The sequence below is a fragment of the Silene latifolia genome, chromosome 6 (genome assembly GCF_048544455.1).
Source record: "Silene latifolia isolate original U9 population chromosome 6, ASM4854445v1, whole genome shotgun sequence".
Lineage (NCBI taxonomy): Eukaryota > Viridiplantae > Streptophyta > Magnoliopsida > Caryophyllales > Caryophyllaceae > Silene > Silene latifolia.
This window is the reverse complement of record NC_133531.1, coordinates 115,814,486-115,835,506: the sequence shown is the minus strand read 5'-3', so window position 1 is coordinate 115,835,506 and position 21,021 is coordinate 115,814,486. Positions and strand designations below refer to the sequence as shown.

Sequence of the window (21,021 nt, the reverse complement as noted above, 5' to 3'; positions counted from 1 at the left end):
TGGCTACGCTCGGAAGGTATCTATGGTAGATAATTCCGGTCAATCAGTTATTCTCCAGATCGAGGAAACCACTCTCGATATGATCACTTGCAAGTACGACCTGAAAGACACCTTGCATTGAGTGGGAGATAGTAATAGGACAAGAGAAATGGTGACGCACACTTGTCGAGGACAAGTGGGAGATTGTTGGAATAAGTGTCCTCGAACAATAATAATCACATCTATCGATCATGATGATCACATGTTTAAATCTCATTTTAAGAATACATGTGGGATGTAATGTTTTAGAGTCAACTGGTCCACACATATCGGTAATGATTGGTGACTAGAGTTTGACATTACTGTTGTGCGGCGGTGGTGATCAGTTGATCCCCTTAGGTCATACCTATAGGGAAATACTCTTAATTGATTATTTAATTAATCGTATACCGATACGAGTTAATTAAATTGCTTGAAATTGACGGATGATTTCGTGAGTAAAGTTAACGTGTCTTATTGTAATTTGATTAAATGAGATACGGTCTAAGTAATCGAATTGTTTTATTACTTAGATAAATTTATTGTTTACGAAACAATTGAAATTGAATGAGTGATTTATTATAAATACAAGACGTTGTAATTTATAATTTGATAAACCATTTTGGTACAAGTAATTACGAATTACTTGTCGATTTTGTATATGACATATTTTATGAGTATGTTGATTTTTAATATGTTAAAAATACATTACAATTTCACATGTCAAGTAACATGTCACATTTGTCACGATTGACAAATGACGAAATAAAATGGACTACCTATTTTATTTAAGTGTGCCGAAAAAAAAAGGAGGGAGTATTAGGTTTATATTTTTAATTGGAAAACACAATGATCAAACCCTACTTATAGCCTTGCATGCCTATTTTTCATGAATTCTCATAATAATATTAATATTAATTTGGTTTAGATGAAATTGGTGGGGAGCCGAGAAACAAGCTGGGCTCCCACACCCAAACGCTAGAAGGAGGGCTTGAACCTCCGACCTTGTGGTTAACAGCCACACGCTCTAACCAACTGAGCTATTCCAGCTATTATTATTATTATCTTTTTATTTTTATTTCAGTTCAGTTCAGTTCAGATCAGTTCAGTTCAGTTCAGCTCTATTAAGTTCAGTTCAACTCCATTAAATTCAGTTCAGTTCAATTCAGACAATTTCAGTCCAAAAGAACATAACCTAATTGTTATCTTATTTACCCTCAAGTTTATTTCTCTCTTTTAAGTTGATGTGTTTTCATGTGACGACAGTAGACAATACATAACATAACCCAATTCAAAACGCAACAAATCCCTCCCTCTTTCGTCTTTGGCCAAAAAGGGGGAAATATCAAATTAACAACCACCATCTCTCAAACAAAACACATTCTTACTTCTACTTGTTACTCTCTCCTAATTCTAGGGTTTCCAACACCCTCAATTTTCGCAATTCTCACTCTCTTTCTCTCTCTACATTGTTGTTGCATGAGTATCATCATCATCATCGCCGGCGAAATCTGACGTCACTTGCCGGCGATCCGTCGTCGGCGATGTCCGCCAAACCATCCCGCTCCACCCCTACTAGATCGGACCTTTCTAAAGACTCGCTGGTCAATTTTTCTCATGAAAATAATTTTGTTCTTTTGATGAATTTTTTGTGTATTTTAGTTGTTGATTAATTTGAATTTGATGAGCAGACGATGAATAGCGTAGAACCAAGTATGGCGCCGAAAGATATTATAACGGTCATTGATTCGTTGAAGCAAGAAGTCGAAGCTCAACGCCTTGTTTATCTTCAGGTGCATTTTTGTTTTTATCTTTTTTTTTTTACATACATTGTTAAATTGGTTGTATGATTTAGAGTTTTAGCGAAAATTTGATGGAGACGGTAATATGATTATTAAGCTTATGTTCGATGAGATGATCTGAGAGTAACTCTCAGCTGAGGGAGGGTGCATTGCTGAACAAAAGTGTATATTTGATGAGACGATACGAGAATAATTCTCCGCTGAGGGAAGCACATTGCTGAATGCCAATTTAGCTTGGTCGTATCTCTTACATATGGAAATTTATATGTCAGCGCCAGTTTGGTTTTGTTGCATTTCTTAGATATAGGTAAATTAATATGTGAACACATTGAATACAAATTTGATGGAGTTGGTAATATGATGAGACGAGCTGAGAGTCAGTTGAAGGAGGCACATTGCTGACTGCTGAAGCTTATATTTGAGGATACGATTTGAGAGTAATCTCAGCTGATATAGGAAGTATAATATGTGAATGCATTGAGTACAAACAGAATGTATATCTTATCTCATTGTATGAAAAGTAGGTATGATATGGAAACTAGGACAAAATTTATTCGCATTTTATACTATACAAATAGGTAGCTTTTGCCCTCCCTGAACAAATCTGCGTGCGTAATATACTTCAAATGGATGTAAAAGTGAGATAGCTAAATGTATTATTATGTGAATGCCAAGATAAAGGTCATATATTCGTTGAAGCTAGAAGCCAAAGCTCAGTGCCTTGTTTATTTTAAGGTGCATTTTTGTTGTTGTCTTTTTTTTTTTACATACATTGTTAGAGTGGTTGTAAGATTTAGAGTTTTAGCGAAATTGATGGAGCCAATAGTATGATGAGACGAGTTGTGGAGGTCCATTGCTGAATGCCGAAGCTTATATTTGATGAGACGACAACTCTCAAATTAGGGTAAGGGAGACACATTGCTGAATGCCGAAGCCTGTTGAAATTCCAGTCGTTTCCTTACCAAAAATAGAAAAGGGACAATAAAGTTGGAAAAAAAATGAGACGGAGAAGGGGACAATAAAGAATGAAGGGAGTACTAAGTAATTTATTGTGAATTCTAAAGTAAAAGTGAAGGTGATAATGCTAATATCAACGAAACAAAAATAATAATAACCCTTCATAGTGTTAGTTACTAGTTAAACATAATCAAAATATCAAGAAATCAACTCACCCTTCATAGTGTTAGTTCACCCACTAGCCACATTCTTCAATAGGCCATACCCGAAACTAAACACAGAAATGATGGCTAACTTCAAAACCATGATTGACTTCATTATCAAAAACCTTGTGAGCCATGATTTTGGAGAAGACATATCCCGGGTGCATAATGATTTTACATCTCTTACTCCATTCCAAACTCTCGAATTTGACTAGGTTAACTTTGGATAAGGTCAGTTTTTGGCGGAGAAAAAAGACGGTAAAAATCGAAATATGTCTCGTGCGAAATCATGGCGACAAGGGTCTTGATAATGAAGTCGACCATGGTTTGAAGTTGGCCATGGTTTCTGTGTTTTGTTTGGGGTGTGGATTATGGTGGAATGTGGCCTTCGGATGAAAGTGTATTAAACTTGGTTTCCTGTTATTCCGGCACTGTTTAGTTAGTGACTAAGACTATGAAGTGTTGTTTTTATTTTTGTTTGATTGGCGTTGCGCATTATCATTTATCACCATTCACTTAGAGCTCACAATAATTTATTTAGTACACGTATATTCTGATTTTATTGTCACCCTTTTCCTCTCAATTTTTTCCAAATTAATTGTCCCTTTCTATTTTGGGTAAGGAGAAGAATGGATTTTCAATATGATCTCCTTCTCCATCACTAAATATATGTGAAAAGTATATTATGTGAATGCATTGATTACAATTTATACAAACAGAGTGGATATCTTATTGTATGAACACTTGGTATTTATATGGAAATTAGAACAAAAGTTTATTCGCGTAATATACGATACAATAGAGGTAACTTCTGCCCTCCTTTTTATTTTTCCATTTTCTATTTTAGACACATAATAGTAGATGGAGGAGCAACTTTTTAAATACGAATATGGTTTATTATAGATTCGATAAAAAAGAACCCCCTTCTAAACTTTAGTTGCTACGTGATATGCTTAAGATATGCTATAATGAGGCTTTGTTGGAAAAAAATGAAGTGTGCAACAAACTCGCCAACACCTAATTAATTAGTTCCTATTTATTCAATGATATGTTAGCGTTTGAAAGTATTTTCTTTGGTCATGGTAGTATAATTTTGTGTGTTCTGTTCATCAGAAAATAATGGAAGAAAACAAGCAGAAACTGTCTAGAGCGACATTGATGATGGAAAGACAAAATGCCATGAGTAACAACACAGATAATAGTGGCGCTCTATTGATGAAGAGACAGATGGACGCAATTAATATGCAAATTGGGGGCGACGCAAGTAGCAGAGAGAATGATTTCAGTGGCTCGCAAGAAGATACAGCAGTTCTTCTAGGTACAAATGTCCCTGTCAAGAATTCAGTTAGACCCATCAGACTTCCGGAAGCGAAGAGATTACCACCTTATACTACGTGGATATTTTTGGACAGGTGTGTTACATGTTGCTTTTTTTCATGGCTTTTAGCTTCAAGTGCTGTATGGCCCTCGGCAGGTGTAGAACCTCTTGTTTGTTGTGTAGATCGCTCAGGAGTGCAGTGTTTGCCATATTTTACCTAATTTGATATTAATGCATAACATTTGATTCCCTATATGCTCTTAATAACGTGTTTAATATCTAGATTTTAAGCAAGCACCATAATAGATTACGTTCTAACCAATATGCGATTCATTTGAGGTTGAGCGAATTTGGTAATTGTTGTTTGCCATATGCTCTTGTATTAGATATTCTCACATGTAAGACCAATAATCCTTATATATTCCTTGTTTAATTATAGAGTTAGTGGGTTGTTCTATATGGTGTTGCGCCTTCCTAGGCCCTTTGTTGTGAAGTATCTAGAGTGTTCTAGCTTGAATGTCTTCACGTGATAAAATCTGATGCATTAAGGCTGTCTTTTGTGGAACTGTTAAAATGTGATATACCCTTGTAAAATATTACTCCCTCATCTTTAAACTTCACCTCTCAAATAATGGTAAACGGGGTGTATTGGGAAAAGGAAAGGAATATCTTTTTTTTTTTGTTTAATTTCTGTCATGGGCAGTTACGCCTGCACTCCTATATGGTAGTGAGTGTTGAATGTTGGGCAGTATAACATGGACATGTACAAAAGATGAGGGTAGCTAGCTGAGATGTGTATGCTTCGCTGGATGTGTGGCCGCACAAGAAAGTGGGCGTTGCGTCGATTGAAGATAAGATGAGGGAGAACCGTTTAAGGTGGTTTGGTCATGTACGACAGAGAGCACCGGAGGCACCTGTGAGGAGAATTGAGAGTGGAGAATTGAGAGTTGGGAAATGGATAACATTGTTAGGGGAAGGGGAAGACCGAAACAAACATGGATAAGGGTGATCGATAACGATGAGTGTTTTGGGAATCAGTGAGAGTATGGCGAGGGATTGGGTATTGTGGAGAGGAAGAATCCATGTTGAAGATTTAGTTTGAATTTTAGATATTTCCTTATCTTTTGTCATTTTTACGTAAATATTTATTTTATTGATTTTTTTTTTAAAAAAAAATGATAATACTCTTTTTGTTTTACACATCCGTTTTGAATCTTTGATCTTGGTTTTCACGTTTTTCTTATTTTTATTACAAACACACTTGTTTTGTTTGCCATTTCTCTCTTTTTTTTTTTTTTTTTTTTTTTTTTTTTAGTTTACCTTTGACCATATTGGCGGATTCAAACCTATTCCTTCTCTCCACAATACCCTTTCTTTTCTTATGTTAGTCGTCGTCATCGTTGTCGTTGTGGTCGTGGGCTCATAGTTGTAGCTCCCTAAAGTTGGTTCTCAGACAGGTCAAGTTCATCATGTCCAATATTATTACCATTTTTTCCCCTGTAGCTTGGTCTTTTTTCATTACAACATCAGAGCGCCAATACCAAAATGATTTTGGGCCTCCTAACATGCATCATCACGTGAAACTGTCGATCATTTGGTCTCTTTTTCATTACTTTTCGTAAATTATTTTCCTATGGTTGATAAAAAAGAGGAGTTTTGTAAATGGCAAGCTATTATAATTAGCAATCATAGCTTCATTATATAAGAATCTTCAAAGGTGTTTCCTTTCAACAAGGAGAGCTGCTCACGGTTTTCATAAGCTTGATGCTAAAAAATTAAATTTAAAAGAAGTGGAGTTCGAAGGGTAAGACCTTAAACACATGATGTAGTAACTTAGTATTCAAGTGTTGAAGTATATCAAAGTGTGTAGTATGAATAGTAGGACACCCACAACTAAATTTTAAACGTGAAGGTAAAGTAGTTTGTAAGAGAAACATTTACTTTGGTGCTTTGGAGGGGTAGATGCATTCAATCTTTACTCTAGTGCTGGTTTAACAAAAAAAAGGTTATTTTTGGATGACCTTATTTATGTAAAGTGCAAACAATTTAGGTAGTCATTTTGCTTTCGAATGAAAGTTAGGTAGTTTAAGAAGAAAATTCTATCAAAGAATACGCAGATTAATGTTGAGAAGGCAGCAGATGTTACAAAGGTGGTGGGGTTATCTGGATATTAGTTCAGTGATTATGGATTATGTAGTGAGAGAAGTGAGGTGAATACCTTGGGCCTTTTCTCTTGGTGGTTTCAAACAGTTGATCCCTTTGATCAAATATATAGTCAAAAGTTCAAGAAGTTATAAGATTGAAAGCTCAAAAGACAGGCTCGAATATTTGACATTCATCACATGTTAAACCACCGTCTCTTGTCTCTGTTATCAGGTATAAAAAGTTTTTGTTGGTATAAAATATCACTTAGCTGTCCTATCAAGCTACGATTTTTTATTTCTGTTTTGGGTTTGTAGAAATCAACGGATGCCAGAAGACCAGTCTGTTGTAGGTCGCAGGAGAATTTATTATGATCCAACTGGAGGAGAGGCACTGATTTGCAGTGACAGTGAGGAAGAAGTAATTGAGGAGGAGGAAGACAAGAAGATATTTGCTCGATCAGAAGATTACATCCTGTGGTATACCCAACATTTTTCCTTTTTGATTTTAGGTTCAATGCTTTTATTTTTTGAGTTCTTCTACTGTTTATTTCACTATGCTAGAATTGCGATTTGATCACCTATCCATTCTAAGCTCGAATTCTTAGCCACTATATTACTGAAATTCAATAACAGCAAGAACACTATCAGAGCCTTACTCCACAAATGGTTTGGGGTCAGCTAACACGGATAATCATTTGAAACCGTCATCGCCTGGTTATATAAATAAAAGAAAAATAAAGAAAGAAGAAAGGGCATAAAGTAAAGAGAAACATTATAAAAACTCGATCTAAAAATAATGTTATGAGAGTTATGTAAAGTGAATAATTTTCTTATAAGAGATTTTGATAAAAAGAAAATCCATTAGTAGCGGTAATGGTTAAAGAAAATTTAAAATGAAGTACAGAGTAATAAATATATAATGAAAATATGGTGTAAGAAAAAATGAAATCAATTACATCAATAACATTACCCAGTGCCTCAAGTCCACAACAACTCCCACAAATTGCGGGTAAGGAGGGGTCGGATACTCGGATGTACACAACCTTACCCTTGTGTTTAGCAACACAAACAGGCTATTCGGAATGATCTAAGAGGATAATTATGTCGAGAACTGCATCGAAGGACTATACTTCACATTAGAAAGAAGCGCAACCACTTTAGTGGATCATTTTGCTTCCTTTATTCCATCATAATCGAGAACCAAAGAGCAATGAGTCTTTGGGCCATTGGAAGTTGAAACTTAAAAAAAAAATAGGAATATGGAAAATATGCTTTGACTATGGTAATAGGAGTGAAATCTTGTTATCTTAAATCTTCTCGATGTCGAACTCTACCGAAAGGAAAGAGTTTGTTCTTTTATCGATGATTGGTCTATGCTTCGCCTAATCTTTTTGGATGAATATATATCAACTTTTTATTTGTCTTAGACAGAAAAGTGCGAGCGTAGAGTTCTGTCTGCTTCTTGTAATTCGTTTCTGTGCATGTCTTTGGAATTCTCTCCATTATGGAGGTTTTTAGTGTTGAAATTAGGAAAAAAAAAGTTCCTTGAAGAAAATGGTGTTTTAAAATGCAAACCGACGTATATCTGTACATGTTATGCTATTTTAACGTCGATCTGAATATATCACGATGTGAGTGACTAAGTTTTGACTGGTGGTATATTTCTCATTTTCTCTTACTCTCGTATTGCATGAAATGATTGAACAAGTCAAACTAGTAGCCCCACCTGTTAGTGCAACATGGAATGTCATCTAGTAGATTTTGTTCAAGAATCATTACTATTTTTATATTTATATTATGTTTAGTCATCATTAATTGTGTGAAGCACTACATAATTATTTTGTCCTATAGTGAACAAAATAAAAATGTGAACTTATTTTTTGATGCATTTTTGTGATAACTCTCATTTAATAGACAAAGAAAGCTAGATAGGGGAGATAGATATCATGCAATATATAAATGATTTTGACTCTTCAAAGTAACTCGGCCACTAATCTAATTGCAATGCTTGATGTTTAACTGTTGCCAGGATGGCAGCCCAGCAAGTTGGTTTATCAGAGGCTGTTTTAGATTTATTGGGACAGTGCTTTTCAAAAAAGCCTTGTGATGTTAAGGTATGTGGCTCTCTAAGTGACGAGGTACCAAAATTTGTACTCCGTACGTCGTTAGAAATTGATCTTTCTGTCTTTCACTTCGCTGTGTCTGAAAGAATCTTTAGAGTGAGCTTTAGTCCACTTGTTTCCCATTCTTTCTTTGCTTTCCTTACAGAGAAATGAAACTCTGTCTAACATCTTATACAGGCAAGATATGAGGTTCTTTGTGAGGAAAGGAATGCCAAGACAGGTGTAAAGAATGGTGATACTGCAGGAACTTCAGAGAATGCAAATCCCTACCTTGACAAAGATTTGGAAGGAGCTTTGGATTCTTTTGACAATTTGTTTTGCCGGCGGTGTTATGTAAGTACTGCCTTTTTCCTTTATAAGATACTCTTATAATTTTTCATATGAAATACTCCCTCTCCTTAAAGATCTTCCACATTTGCTTTTTAGGGTCAGAAGTTTTAAACGTTAACCTTAAAAGTTTCAGTAAATTAATAATAACTACCTTATTTGTTAAAAAAAATAAAATAATAACTACCTTATAAAATACACTTTTCTAAGATTACTACCTTCAATTTTTTTTTTAAAAATTCCTATCTTAACGCCTACTGTGAACAAAATTCTGATACCAAAACTCATTTCCAGTGAAAAAAAAGTGATGTGACGATACCCTTCCCCTTATATAGTCAGTATCTTTGTTTTATTTCCCTCATTTCCTCAAAAAATCCACACACCTCAACTTCCCACTTTGATAACCCTAATTTCGACATTTGGGATAGTTACACTGCACAAAATCAACAATTTGTTCAAGCAATCACAAAATTATCCAAAGATACAGCCCATTTTACATTCCACTGAAAATTCACGTTTCAATTACCAGTTCCATAAAGCACCCAATTTAAACTAAGAACCCTGATTTCGAATATTGGTGTCTATGTACTAATTCTACAACAGAGTAATTTTAATTAAACCCAATTGTTTTTAATTGAAAAATCCCGAAAAAATTGAACCCTAACTTCAAAATTGGATTGCTTTTATGAGAAATCACTCGCTACTTCATGAAGTGCAAGAGGAAAGACAATAAACCATAGAATAAGGTAGCAATCTTACCTGAATTCAGTGGGAAGATGAAGACATGAAGACAAATGTAGAAATCTTTTGAAATGGAATGCAATGGTACGGGAAGGGTATTTTAGTCATAAAATTAGAGATTACGAGGTCGGAAATTCAAAATAGATGTGAAATATGGCCTGAGATTACTTTTGGTAGCACTTTTTTGCCAGAGATGGTGTAAACGTTGTGATTTGTTAACTATTGTATTTAAAAGGTCCTCATTGTTAATTTACTCTCAAAGTCTCAATGGTAAATGATTATGATGTAATGTTAAGATACTTGCAGTTATAAAAAAATCTTGCACAAAATAATTTTTCAACCAAAAAATGTAATATAGAAATGCCGGAAACTATGTTCAAACTATCGCATTGGAGACCGGGAAAAAGTAATGTGGAAGGTCATTGTGAAGGGAAGGAAGTATTGTTTTTTTAGATAGCAGTTGTTTGCTACCAATTTCGACACAATTTTCATTATGACTCGTTCGACAACAGCCTCCCTGTGTTTTCTGATTTAGGTAATACTCCGTATATCTAACCCCTTACACTGGCCGTACGTGCGAGTCTCGTACGCATGATGATAAAGCTGTATGGATTATTGATTTGATTTGTTATACTGGCAGGTTTTTGATTGCAGGTTGCATGGATGTTCCCAGGATCTCATTTTCCCAGTACGTGTATTAGTGTGTGTTGTAGAAAGCTTCTTATGTGTACGGGCTTATTTGAATTATTTTTACCTTTTCATTTGATAGACTGAGAAACAGAATCCATGGATTGCTCCTGAGGTTTCAAATAAGCCATGTGGACCTGACTGCTATCGCTCAGTATGTTCTGAACTTGAGTAGAGTCAATGTGTAGCTGATGGCATTTTAAGTACAATGATTCTAGAATATGATGCTTGGAAGTATCTTCTCATGTCAGGCAAAAAAGTCCGAGGGCATTATTGTTGCAAATTCACTGCAATGTGAGGACTCTGGAGGAAAACCACGCACTACTTCCGATGATGCATCCGCTCTGGTGTCATCTAAGAGGAAGTCCAATGGCTCTGGTAAACGGAAGGGGAAATATGCTCAAAATGAAAGTGCTTCATCAAATGCCAAAAACGAATCTGATAGCTGTGATTCAGATTTTACTCCTGGAGAAGATGACAACAATATTGATGAGTCTTCCATCCAGCTTAAGACTAAATCAAATGGAAAGTCTGAAGCTCGTAAAAGTAAGAAAAAACGAGCTGCTGACCGCATACTTGTTGCAATGCAGAAGAGGCAGAAGAACATAATGAACCAAGATTCCGATTCAGTTACAAGTGGTGGAAACTCATCTGGTGATATGAAACTTAGACCTCGTACTAGAAAGAAACGTGAAGATGTTGGGTCCTCTTCGCAAAGGAAAATGAATTCAAGCGCCGATGAAAAGTCAAAGAAGGATCCATCAGCAGTTGACGCTTCCAAATTATTAATTAATGAGGCAGACTCTGATTCTGTTAATGTAGAAGCTAACTATCAAAATACATGTAACTTGGATGATGTTTCAAGGAAAGAAGAACTTGTAGATGAAAGCCCAGGGAAACAAGAGTCTAGTATCGATAAATCTTGGAAGGCTCTTGAGAAGGCACTTTATGAAAAGGGCTTGGAGATTTTTGGCAGAAACAGGTACTAACTCTTTTCTATTTAATGATCAAGTTGTATTTTTTTGATTGAGTTTTTCGATGGTCTATTCACCAAATAAATTATGTAAATATGGATCCAACATATTTAGGTATTAGTATTTGAATGGGTGGCTCTTTTTAACATTTAGTTACAGGCCTTACAGTGTAATCTGAAATATGTTTATTGTGTATCTTCTCTGTCACCATGACTCTGAATCGAATCAACTGGAACATTTAATCATTTTGTATAACTTCTTACCTGACATTTCCAGCCTGGCGTGTATAGATAATGTACACCTCTTGGATCCTACTCCACCCCATTTATTTCATTCCCTTTGTCTTTGGTGGTCAACAATAGCCATTTTGTTTTCTCACAGTATATAATTACTTCCTCTATTTTTCATTTGGTCCCATAGCTAAATGGCACAAGTTTTTAGGGGGGTGACTCAGTAATCAAAACTCACCTTAGTTTCTTCTACTCTAGCCAGCCTAACCCAGCCTATCGTGTTCCATCATGAACGACTGCTCCTACCACCCTACACCATAACAGAGCACCATAACATCACCTTTCACCATCGATAATCCTTCATCTCCTCTGAGGCAGCATAACCTCCCTCCACCGTATCAAACCACCTACCGCCTCCACCTTCTCCACCAACATTGACATTTCTGGCCGATAAAAACTGTGATTAACACCCCATATTTTTCTCCTGAAATTTGTAGTAGTTTGTTATAGATCGAAGAATTTATAATCACATCCTCATAAAAAGGGGAAATGGATCTCAGGAGAGGGTGGGGGAAGGGATGGGGCCAGGGCTAGGACGAATCAGAGGGATGTTGAAAAGAGTCGGTGTGGGGTATGACCAGCAGTGCAAAGAGGTTATTTCGGTTAAGTCTTGGGTAGCTTTTGAGGATAAGGAGAGAGTGGCGGTGGAGCTGGATACTTCTGTAGAATAAAAAGGTTAATGAGGGCATTGGGTCATTTTGATGGCAATAGTTTACTCTAAGTAGACATGGGATTAATTGACCAGAACTTCCACAAAGGGAATTGGGGTAATTTTGACAGAGAAAGAAGGGAGTACAATTAATTCAAAAAGATAATTTGAAAATATTTTTTTTTTGATAAATCAAACATGACAAATTTGACATTGACCTTTACATAGCTTGGAGTCATTTACTTGGAGAAATTAATGTTCAAAGTTGATCATTAAAGTTAAAAAAAGGGACAACAAACTGGGGTGAAGGCAGTACTAAAGCTAGATAAGTGGATTGGATATTTTAAATAAACTGTATAAAATTAGAGCTCATTGGACGGGGATTGTTAGCTTGCATGATAAAGTGTATTAGATGTAAGCTTAAACTTCATACGCTATTGTAGGATCTAGTTTTCAACTTTAGACAGCCTATTTGTTGCTACTCTAATGAGGTCAGATATTGTGCTTGCTTGTTGTTAAGTACCTTAGTTTGAAGAAGTAGTTGCGAGGTGCTAAGGAAGCGCCACAGCGTCCACGAGACACACTGAGGCAGAACTTATTAGGCCCACTACTATGTGATCCCCCTCCCCCGTCTTATTTTATCCTGCCTTTGCCGCTTTGTCTCTAGCTTTTACTTTTCTACTTGTTAACCCCCCCCTAAAACACTGAAAAGAGGGTACTATTGCTCCAAATGTTATTTTTTAATAGTACTCCATAGCTGGTAAATTAAGAAGTCTCGCTTCCATGAGGGTAAGCGTCTGCCTCATTGTCATGGGCCCTCAGCACCTCTATCTGCTTTGTACTTTTTAAATCTATTCTTACTAACATCTGTATTTTCCATAAGTTGCTTGATCGCTAGAAACCTTTTGAATGGGTTAAAGACGTGCATGGAGGTCTATCAGTATATGACTCGCTTGGATAATAAGCTATTATGTCAAGGTGGCAATAATGGGGCTAGCTTTGACTCCAATGAGCTTCCGGTAAGTGGGTGATTTATTATCTTTGTGATGTTAAATCACTTGACTAAGATTTCTGTCTGAATAAATTTAATATTCGTTTTTATTTCTTGCATTGCAATAACATTCAGGGTAATGAAGTCAGGCGAAGATCAAGATATGTTCGACGGAGAGGTAGAGTTCGTCGGTTGAAGTATACATCAAAGTCTACTGGCTACCATTCAATTAGAAAACGTATTTCAGAGCGCAAAGATCAACCTTGTAGGCAGTTTAACCCGTGCGGATGTCAAACTGCCTGTGGAAAGCAGTGCCCATGTCTTCTAAATGGGACCTGCTGTGAAAAATATTGTGGGTGAGTTTTTACAGTCATACTGAATAGCATAATCCAGTATTTTCTTTAAATTGACTTGGGATCTGAATAGCATAATCCATCTTCTAAATGGGACCTGCTGTGAAAAATATTGTGGCTGAGTTTTTACAGTCATACTGAATAGCATAATCCAGTATTTTCTTTAAATTGACTTGGGATCTGAATAGCATAATCCAGTATTTTCTTTAAAGCGACTTGAGGTCTGAATAGCATAATCCAGTATTTTCTTTAAAATGATTTGAGGTCTGCTGAGCGTTTACTGATTAACTGCTTGTTCAAATCTATGTTTACAGGTGTCCCAAAACCTGCAAAAACAGATTTCGAGGTTGCCACTGTGCCAAAAGTCAGTGTAGAAGCCGTCAGTGCCCATGTTTTGCTGCGGATAGAGAATGTGATCCAGATGTCTGTCGCAACTGTTGGGTCAGGTGAGACCTCGTTTTCTCTTCAATTTTTATTCTGATGATATTACAAGGAAGAAGAAGTAAATTTCTAATCAAGTTCTTGAATTGGAAAGTGTGCGTAAGCTATAAATTTCAGTAATGGTAATAGGGTTTCATGAACATTGCATTATCAAGTAATCTAAGTTGATGGAAGAGGAAAACTATATGTGCTAGGACATGGAAAAATAGTCATGTTTATTTACAAATCATTTTAATAGTTAACTATATTTCAATTTGAAGTTTTCAGAATAGTAAATTCTCGACTTGTTGTCGATAAGAGGAAATAGTAGTTGAAAAACAACAGTTGTGATATTTTGGCTTGGTGCAATACTTGTTGAAAGGTTGAGTGACCACCCTGATAGTGTTGACTGTTGAGGCCTGAAAGTGACATATAGGGATGTTGCCTAGAATCACCCTAAAAATTGGTTTGCGAGTGTAATAGTTTTAAGGGTGGTATAGACTATAGAGGGATGCTGCCTAGAATCAAGCCTCTAAGTAGTTTGAACTTTGAAGGAATACCATTTTTCAGGAATATTTTCTTAAAGGCCGAAATTATTTGAGCTACATATTATGAGCTGCTTGCCATGGGTTTTTCTGTGCCAAATAGCCTGGATATTTTTATCGAGGGACCTAGGATTGGTTGAATTCCTTATAGGAGACTGAATTATTCACGGATCATCTAGGACATGCTAGAGTTGTGATATTTTGGGGGTTTGTGCAGTACGTTTAGAAAGGTTGACTGACCACAATGATACTTGATAGTGTTGAGGCCTGGAAGTGACATATAGGGAGGGATGTTGCCTATAATCACCTAAAAGTTGGTTTGCGAGTGAAATAGTTATAATGGTAATATATAGGGATGTTGCCTGGAATCAAGCCTCTTAAGTAGTTTGCAGGAATATCATTTTTTTGGAATATTTTCTCAAAGGCCAAAGTTAGTTACGATACATATTATGAGTCACGTGCCACAGAGGTTTTCTGCGCCAAATAGCCTGAATATTTTCATCGAGGGACCTAGGGTCTGTCGAATTCCCTGCACGAGATTGAATTCTTCAAGGATCATCTTGGACATGCTAGAGTAGTCTAGGATGATTGTGTACTTTATAGTAATGTTCTAGGAATCTCTATACACAGTAGAGTCCTCTTGTAAGATCTAGTCAGGTCTAGAACATTCTAGGTAGATAATACATTTTAAGGCTCCAAGTGTCTGGGATCCTTGTGTCCAGGATCCTCAGTCTTTCGTGGGAGCCCTATAAATGGGGTGCTGTGCATTCATTAGACATCATCCAAACACACACAAAGCATTCTCTCACTTTCAACTGTTTTAAACCTTTCCTTAATAAGACAATCTTTCAAAACTTCAAGTGTGTAGTCTTTAACTTTTTAGCCTACACTTTCCTGTCGTTTCACCAAGGCATATTCTAGCAACTTTGGGATTCCTGACTTGGCTAGAGTGCCATATGACTCTACTTTTGAGGTTTTTCAAATTTCTTCTTAGTTACCTTGTTTCACAAGTCACAATCGTCTACAAGCTATGTAATTTTGACTTACTAGTGTATCAACTTTAATAAAAATTCTCAAAATTTTGAGAGCTGTAGTTTCTGGTCGAGTTCATCTTGAGGACATGTGGTCATCACTTCCAATATTTGCCAAGGAAATTAGCGGAAAACACTGAAAGATTTTTAATTGAAGATTGAAGCGAGGTTGTCGTCATGGGTTTTAAGCAACTTTTGAATCTTCCAAAGTCAGAGATTAGTATTATTTTCAAGTTGGGTCAAATGCTTTGTTTCCTTGGGTGATTAGAAGAGCTATGTTTACATAATTGCCGTAAAACTTGCTGCGACATGGCTGTTGTTTGTTGAGATTTGTAAAAAACTTTGAAGTCGCTAAACTGTGCAAGTACAAGTCAAGGAAAAAGCTGCTGAGGAACAAATTGTACTCCTGTAGATATTTTTGTTTCTTCTATTTTCTCTTGAACGATTTTTTAAAATAATGCTCAAAAATAAAAAATTTATCGTTTTGGGTCGGTATTGAAACTATTTGTTGAAATGGTGTTCACGTAGGATTGTCATTTCCAAACCTAATTAAGTAATTAACCCATCCCCCTAACCCAGCATCCCCTTCTTTCAACTCTCACCCTTTACCGTTTACCCCTTCAACACCTCCGGCAACTCCATCTCTGGCATATCCCCACCATAAAATCCCACCTCCGACCAACCCCCTCCATCATTCACTCCCTTCCTCAACAATCCCGACCCTCTCTCTCCTCCAATCCGAACACAACGATCGTCTATCACTTCCTATCAACCTTCAGCAGCCACCGCAGCAGCAAGGCTACCCTAATACCGCCGCCGCAGCACTTCTTATACCCGGGACAGCATCACGGAAGATGCGACCGTCACCGTCGCCGCCTTATATAGTGATGCCTCTCTATACTAGGCCTCCTAATGGTGGGTTCTTTCTCTTTAGTAAGGATGAGGGTTGAAGATGATAACTTGCTATTTTTGATAGAAGATGCGATATCAGTGGTGCGGTCAGCGGGTTAGGTGACATCGGGGGTGGTAAGTACGGTGGGGGTTGGGGGCCTGAGGTGGCATTGTGGTGGTAATAATGGTGGGGATTGAGAATGAAGGTGGTGTGAAAATGATGATGGGTGGGTAAAATTAGTTTGGTCTTAGGTTGGAACTATCCAATCCTATAGGTGGACGCCATTTCCACAATTAAGTTTCATTCCAAACCAAAATGACAATTATTTTATTTTTACACATTATTTTAATAAGACTCATTTTCTCTTGTTGCTTGTAGCATCCCATTGTTTATGCATGTGCTTTTCTGTGTCTCGTATTAACATTCTAACCACCTTGCAGCTGTGGAGATGGTACATTTGGGACGCCTAATCAAAGAGGCGACAATTATGAATGTAGGAATATGAAGCTTCTACTCAAGCAACAGCAGCGGGTGAGCAAGAAGCACAATTCTATTGATTTTAGCTACAAGATAATGTTATGCTGTATTACATGGAGAGCCAGGGGTTGGCACTTGACTAAACTCAGTAGGTTCAGTATATACTATATAGTATTTGTGCCTTGGGTGTGCATGCTCATACTCACACATCAACGATTAAAAACAAATTTACCTTGGTCTTGAGGACCCCCTCGAATGGTGGGTAGAGCGGTTAGATGAACACAATTAACATAGTGCTCACACAGAGGATCATAAAGACATAAACCAGTTAATTTTGTATAATATTTCTTCTGTAATTTACACTTTCATGTGATAGCTATAACACCGTGTTGCTTCGTTTTACTTGTACAGGTTCTACTCGGTCGATCTGATGTGTCAGGTTGGGGAGCTTTTCTGAAGGTTAGTATTCTCTTACTCTTAACGTATTGATGGCTTGGTCTTATGTCCATTATATGTTTGGCTTATGTTGCACCACCCATTTTTTAGAATGGTGTCGCTAAACATGAGTATCTTGGGGAGTATACTGGGGAATTAATCTCACATCGGGAAGCCGATAAACGTGGGAAGATATATGATCGAGAAAACTCTTCATTCCTCTTCAATCTTAATGATCAGGTATGATACTGATTCACGAGTTTTGTGGAGAACATTTGTGTAATATCATTCTATCGACATTGTTGCCTTCTATATTTGCAGTTTGTTCTTGATGCTTATCGGAAAGGGGACAAGCTAAAATTTGCTAACCACTCTCCTGATCCAAATTGCTATGCCAAGGTGATTTATTCATTGCTTAGCTATGTGATGTAGCTAGCTTAAGATGATTGCGTATGTGATTTAAAATACTGTCTCCCATTTATAAATCTTTTTTTTTTTCCATAAGAGCATGCTAAAGCTAGGAAGTCTCACACTCATTCTCCACCACAAAACATGCCTAAAAAGGAATTGTAAACTATGGCTTGGAAATATGTCAACTATTTATCCGGACCGACCAAAAAATAACTATTGGCTTACCTAAACAATATAAATGAATATTGGGTAGAGGGATACAATGGGTCTTTATCACAGAGCACGAGTCATGGACAATCGTTATCTTTGTTGGCTGTTGGACCGAATCTATAATCTCTAGCACGAGTGTTGGCAGGTTTTAATGGTTGCGGGGGATCATCGCGTTGGCATATTTGCAAAGGAACGAATAAATGGTGGAGAAGAGCTTTTCTATGATTACCGTTATGAGGCCGATAGAGCCCCAGCTTGGGCCAGAAAACCCGAGGCTCCTGGATCCAAAAAAGACGATGCAGGGCCTTCTAGTGGGCGAGCTAAAAAGCTCGCATAGTTCAATATACATCCGCTAACAGCGGTATATTCATTTTTTTGTTATTCTTTTACAAGTCGAGCATCATTCAAATTGGCGGTGAAATCCTAACCATTGACGACCCTATGATGGGCAATTTTTTTGGTATATGATTCACATTCTAACCTGATGTAGCTATGTATTACAAAAGACGCGGAATTATTTGTATTATTACATCTTGTTATGCCAATGTCATTTAATTACCGATTCAACTGTGCTTTCTGAATCTTGGAGAATCAAAGAATAGTCATTGTATAGTTCATAGTTCATGCCTTTTGTTGTATATCTGTGGTTTTACATTTTTATCTACTTAACTTATCATACTTCAAATCTTGCTTTTTCTCCATTCGTCGTCCGAATATAGGACATGGTAGTCTGGACATTCTACCTTGGAGTTGTGGTAATTCCATATCCATTTATGTTTGATTCATTTATGACTATATTATCAATTAATCTCACTATAGGCGGATATATCCGTCTAAAATGAAAGACGGGTCAAATATATTTAAAGTGGTGACATTTTGGGCTTCACTATGCAACTTGTTGCTCGTCTTATGCTTAAAGTTGGTGGATATTTGGCCTGTCTATTACTATAGACGGATATCTCCCGTCTATAATGAGAATTTGTGTTATACTATATCCCATTCTTGCTTTTGTTTTGTTTTTTTTTGTTTTGTTTTTTTGTTTTTTTAAATCAACCATCAATGTCTACATCCACAAGATGAATATTTGCATCCTTAAACATTTACCACTGTTCATCAATTCCTTGATTTTAACAATTTGGAAACGTATTGTTGTCAAAAAAAAAAAACAATTTGGAAATGTAAATGAGATTTAAGTTTAGTTACTAAACAAATTCAAGCTATTAAGGTTTGAATTTTTGGCTGAACTCTTTTAGTATGTTGAAAATTATTTTTGGCCAAAGAAAAGATACGAAAAAGAAAGTCATTGTTCTTTCATATATACGTCCTTTTTTTTTCTAATAAAAAGGATATTATTAAGCAAGTTTGTTTTTTTTTGTTTGTTTGTTTTTTTTTTTGTATAAAAAGATTTAGGTTAAAAGTAGGTCTTATCTAGTCTAAGACCATGAAAGATCAATGGTTTCTTTAATGACTTAAAGTGGTGTTTATTATAGATTACTTACCAAATACCAATAGAGTTATAGTTTAACACAATGAGAACAACGGTGGGGGCAACCGCAATGGCGATAATTCTTATCAGAAATCAGCTACGAACACCAACAACCAGGGGTCGGGTGCTAAACCGACTAACTCAGCTAGTACTGTCCAGGGAGGTGGGCAGAAGACCAGTGGCAAGTTGTTTATGATGGAAAAGAAAGCAGCTGAGGACGACGCTCATGTTATCACTGGTACATTTCTTGTTAATGGTGTTTATACCTTTGTTTTGTTTGATTCGGGAGCGTCACAGTCGTTTGTATCATCGAGTCATGTTAAAAGGTTGGGTTTGAGTAAGTTTGAGTCTGTAAGAGAGAAAGTTTTTATACCTTCGGGGGAGTCTTTATCTTGTGGGAGGTTGTTTAGAGGTGTGTCCATGATAGTTGGGCAAGTTGATCTACCTGTAGATCTGTTGGATTTTCCTTTAGATGATTTTGAGATGATAGTCGGGATGGATTGGTTGGGAAAGTACAAAGCTAAGATAGATTGTCATCAAAAGAAAGTTTCTTTGAGAGGTCCTAAGGGGATTAGCGTGTTTTATCGTGGGTTTGTTGTCAAACCCAAAGTTAAGTTGATTGCAGCAGTGACCTTGAAGTCCTATCTGAGGAAGGGGTGCCCGTTGATCTTGTGCCATGTGAGGGATCACAGAGTGGAGAGTCTGACAGTTGAGCAGATACCAGTTGTGGGGGAGTTTCCAGATGTTTTTCCAGAGGAGATTCCGGGGTTGCCACCAAAGAGGGAGATAGATTTCAGTGTTGAGATGAAACCGGGAACGGGGCCAATCTCTAAGGCACCGTACCGGATGCGTCCTAAGGACTTGGAGGAGCTAAGGAAGCAGTTGGATGATCTGATTGAGAGGGGATACATTAGACCTAGTGTATCACCATGGGGAGCACCAGTTTTGTTTGTGAATAAGAAAGATGGGAGCCTGAGGTTGTAGGAGGTTGTGCATAGACTACGGGGAGCTGAACAGAGTGACAGTGAAGAACAAGTATCCTTTACCAAGGATAGATTATTTGTTTGATCAGTTGAGTGGTGCAACAGTCTTTTCTAAGATTGATTTGAGGTCGGGTTACCATCAGGTGAGGATTAGAGAGGAGGACATACCAAAGACAGCTTTCACGTCGAGGTATGGTCATTATGCGTATGTGGTGATGCCGTTTGGGTTATCTAATGCACCAGCTGTGTTTATGGATTTGATGAACCGGGTCTTCAGTCAGTTCTTAGACAAGTTTGTGGTGGTTTTCATAGATGATATCTTGGTCTTTTCTAAGACTAAAGAGGAGCATGAGGAGCATCTGAGGATCGTGTTGCAGACCTTGAGGGAACATGAGTTGTATGCCAAGTTGTCCAAGTGTGAGTTCTGGTTAGAGGAAGTTGCTTTTCTGGGGCATGTGATTTCAAAGAAAGGGGTAGCTGTGGATGTAACACCCCGGCCCAAACCGTGTCGGGAGCGGTTACTTATGATAGCTCACCAGGTTGTGTACATGGCC

General features: G+C 37.1%; 1 protein-coding gene and 1 non-coding gene across 2 annotated transcripts; one reads left to right on the top strand and one right to left on the bottom strand.

The window, feature by feature from the left end:
- Nucleotides 1-994: 994 nt before the first annotated feature.
- On the bottom strand, nucleotides 995-1,068 carry TRNAN-GUU (transfer RNA asparagine (anticodon GUU)). The gene has a single exon. It is a non-coding gene; the product is annotated as a tRNA-Asn (tRNA).
- A 188-nt stretch (nucleotides 1,069-1,256) lies between these two features.
- LOC141587139 (histone-lysine N-methyltransferase CLF) lies at nucleotides 1,257-18,636 on the top strand. The gene is made up of 17 exons (XM_074408574.1): nucleotides 1,257-1,622; nucleotides 1,710-1,811; nucleotides 4,094-4,392; nucleotides 6,758-6,919; nucleotides 8,472-8,556; nucleotides 8,743-8,898; nucleotides 10,274-10,321; nucleotides 10,403-10,474; nucleotides 10,572-11,302; nucleotides 13,117-13,252; nucleotides 13,360-13,580; nucleotides 13,892-14,023; nucleotides 16,906-16,996; nucleotides 17,354-17,401; nucleotides 17,489-17,617; nucleotides 17,699-17,776; nucleotides 18,144-18,636. Exons 1-17 carry the CDS (start codon nucleotides 1,563-1,565, stop codon nucleotides 18,333-18,335), a joined length of 2,742 nt encoding a protein of 913 aa, XP_074264675.1. The 5' UTR covers nucleotides 1,257-1,562; the 3' UTR covers nucleotides 18,336-18,636.
- Nucleotides 18,637-21,021: the final 2,385 nt, after the last annotated feature.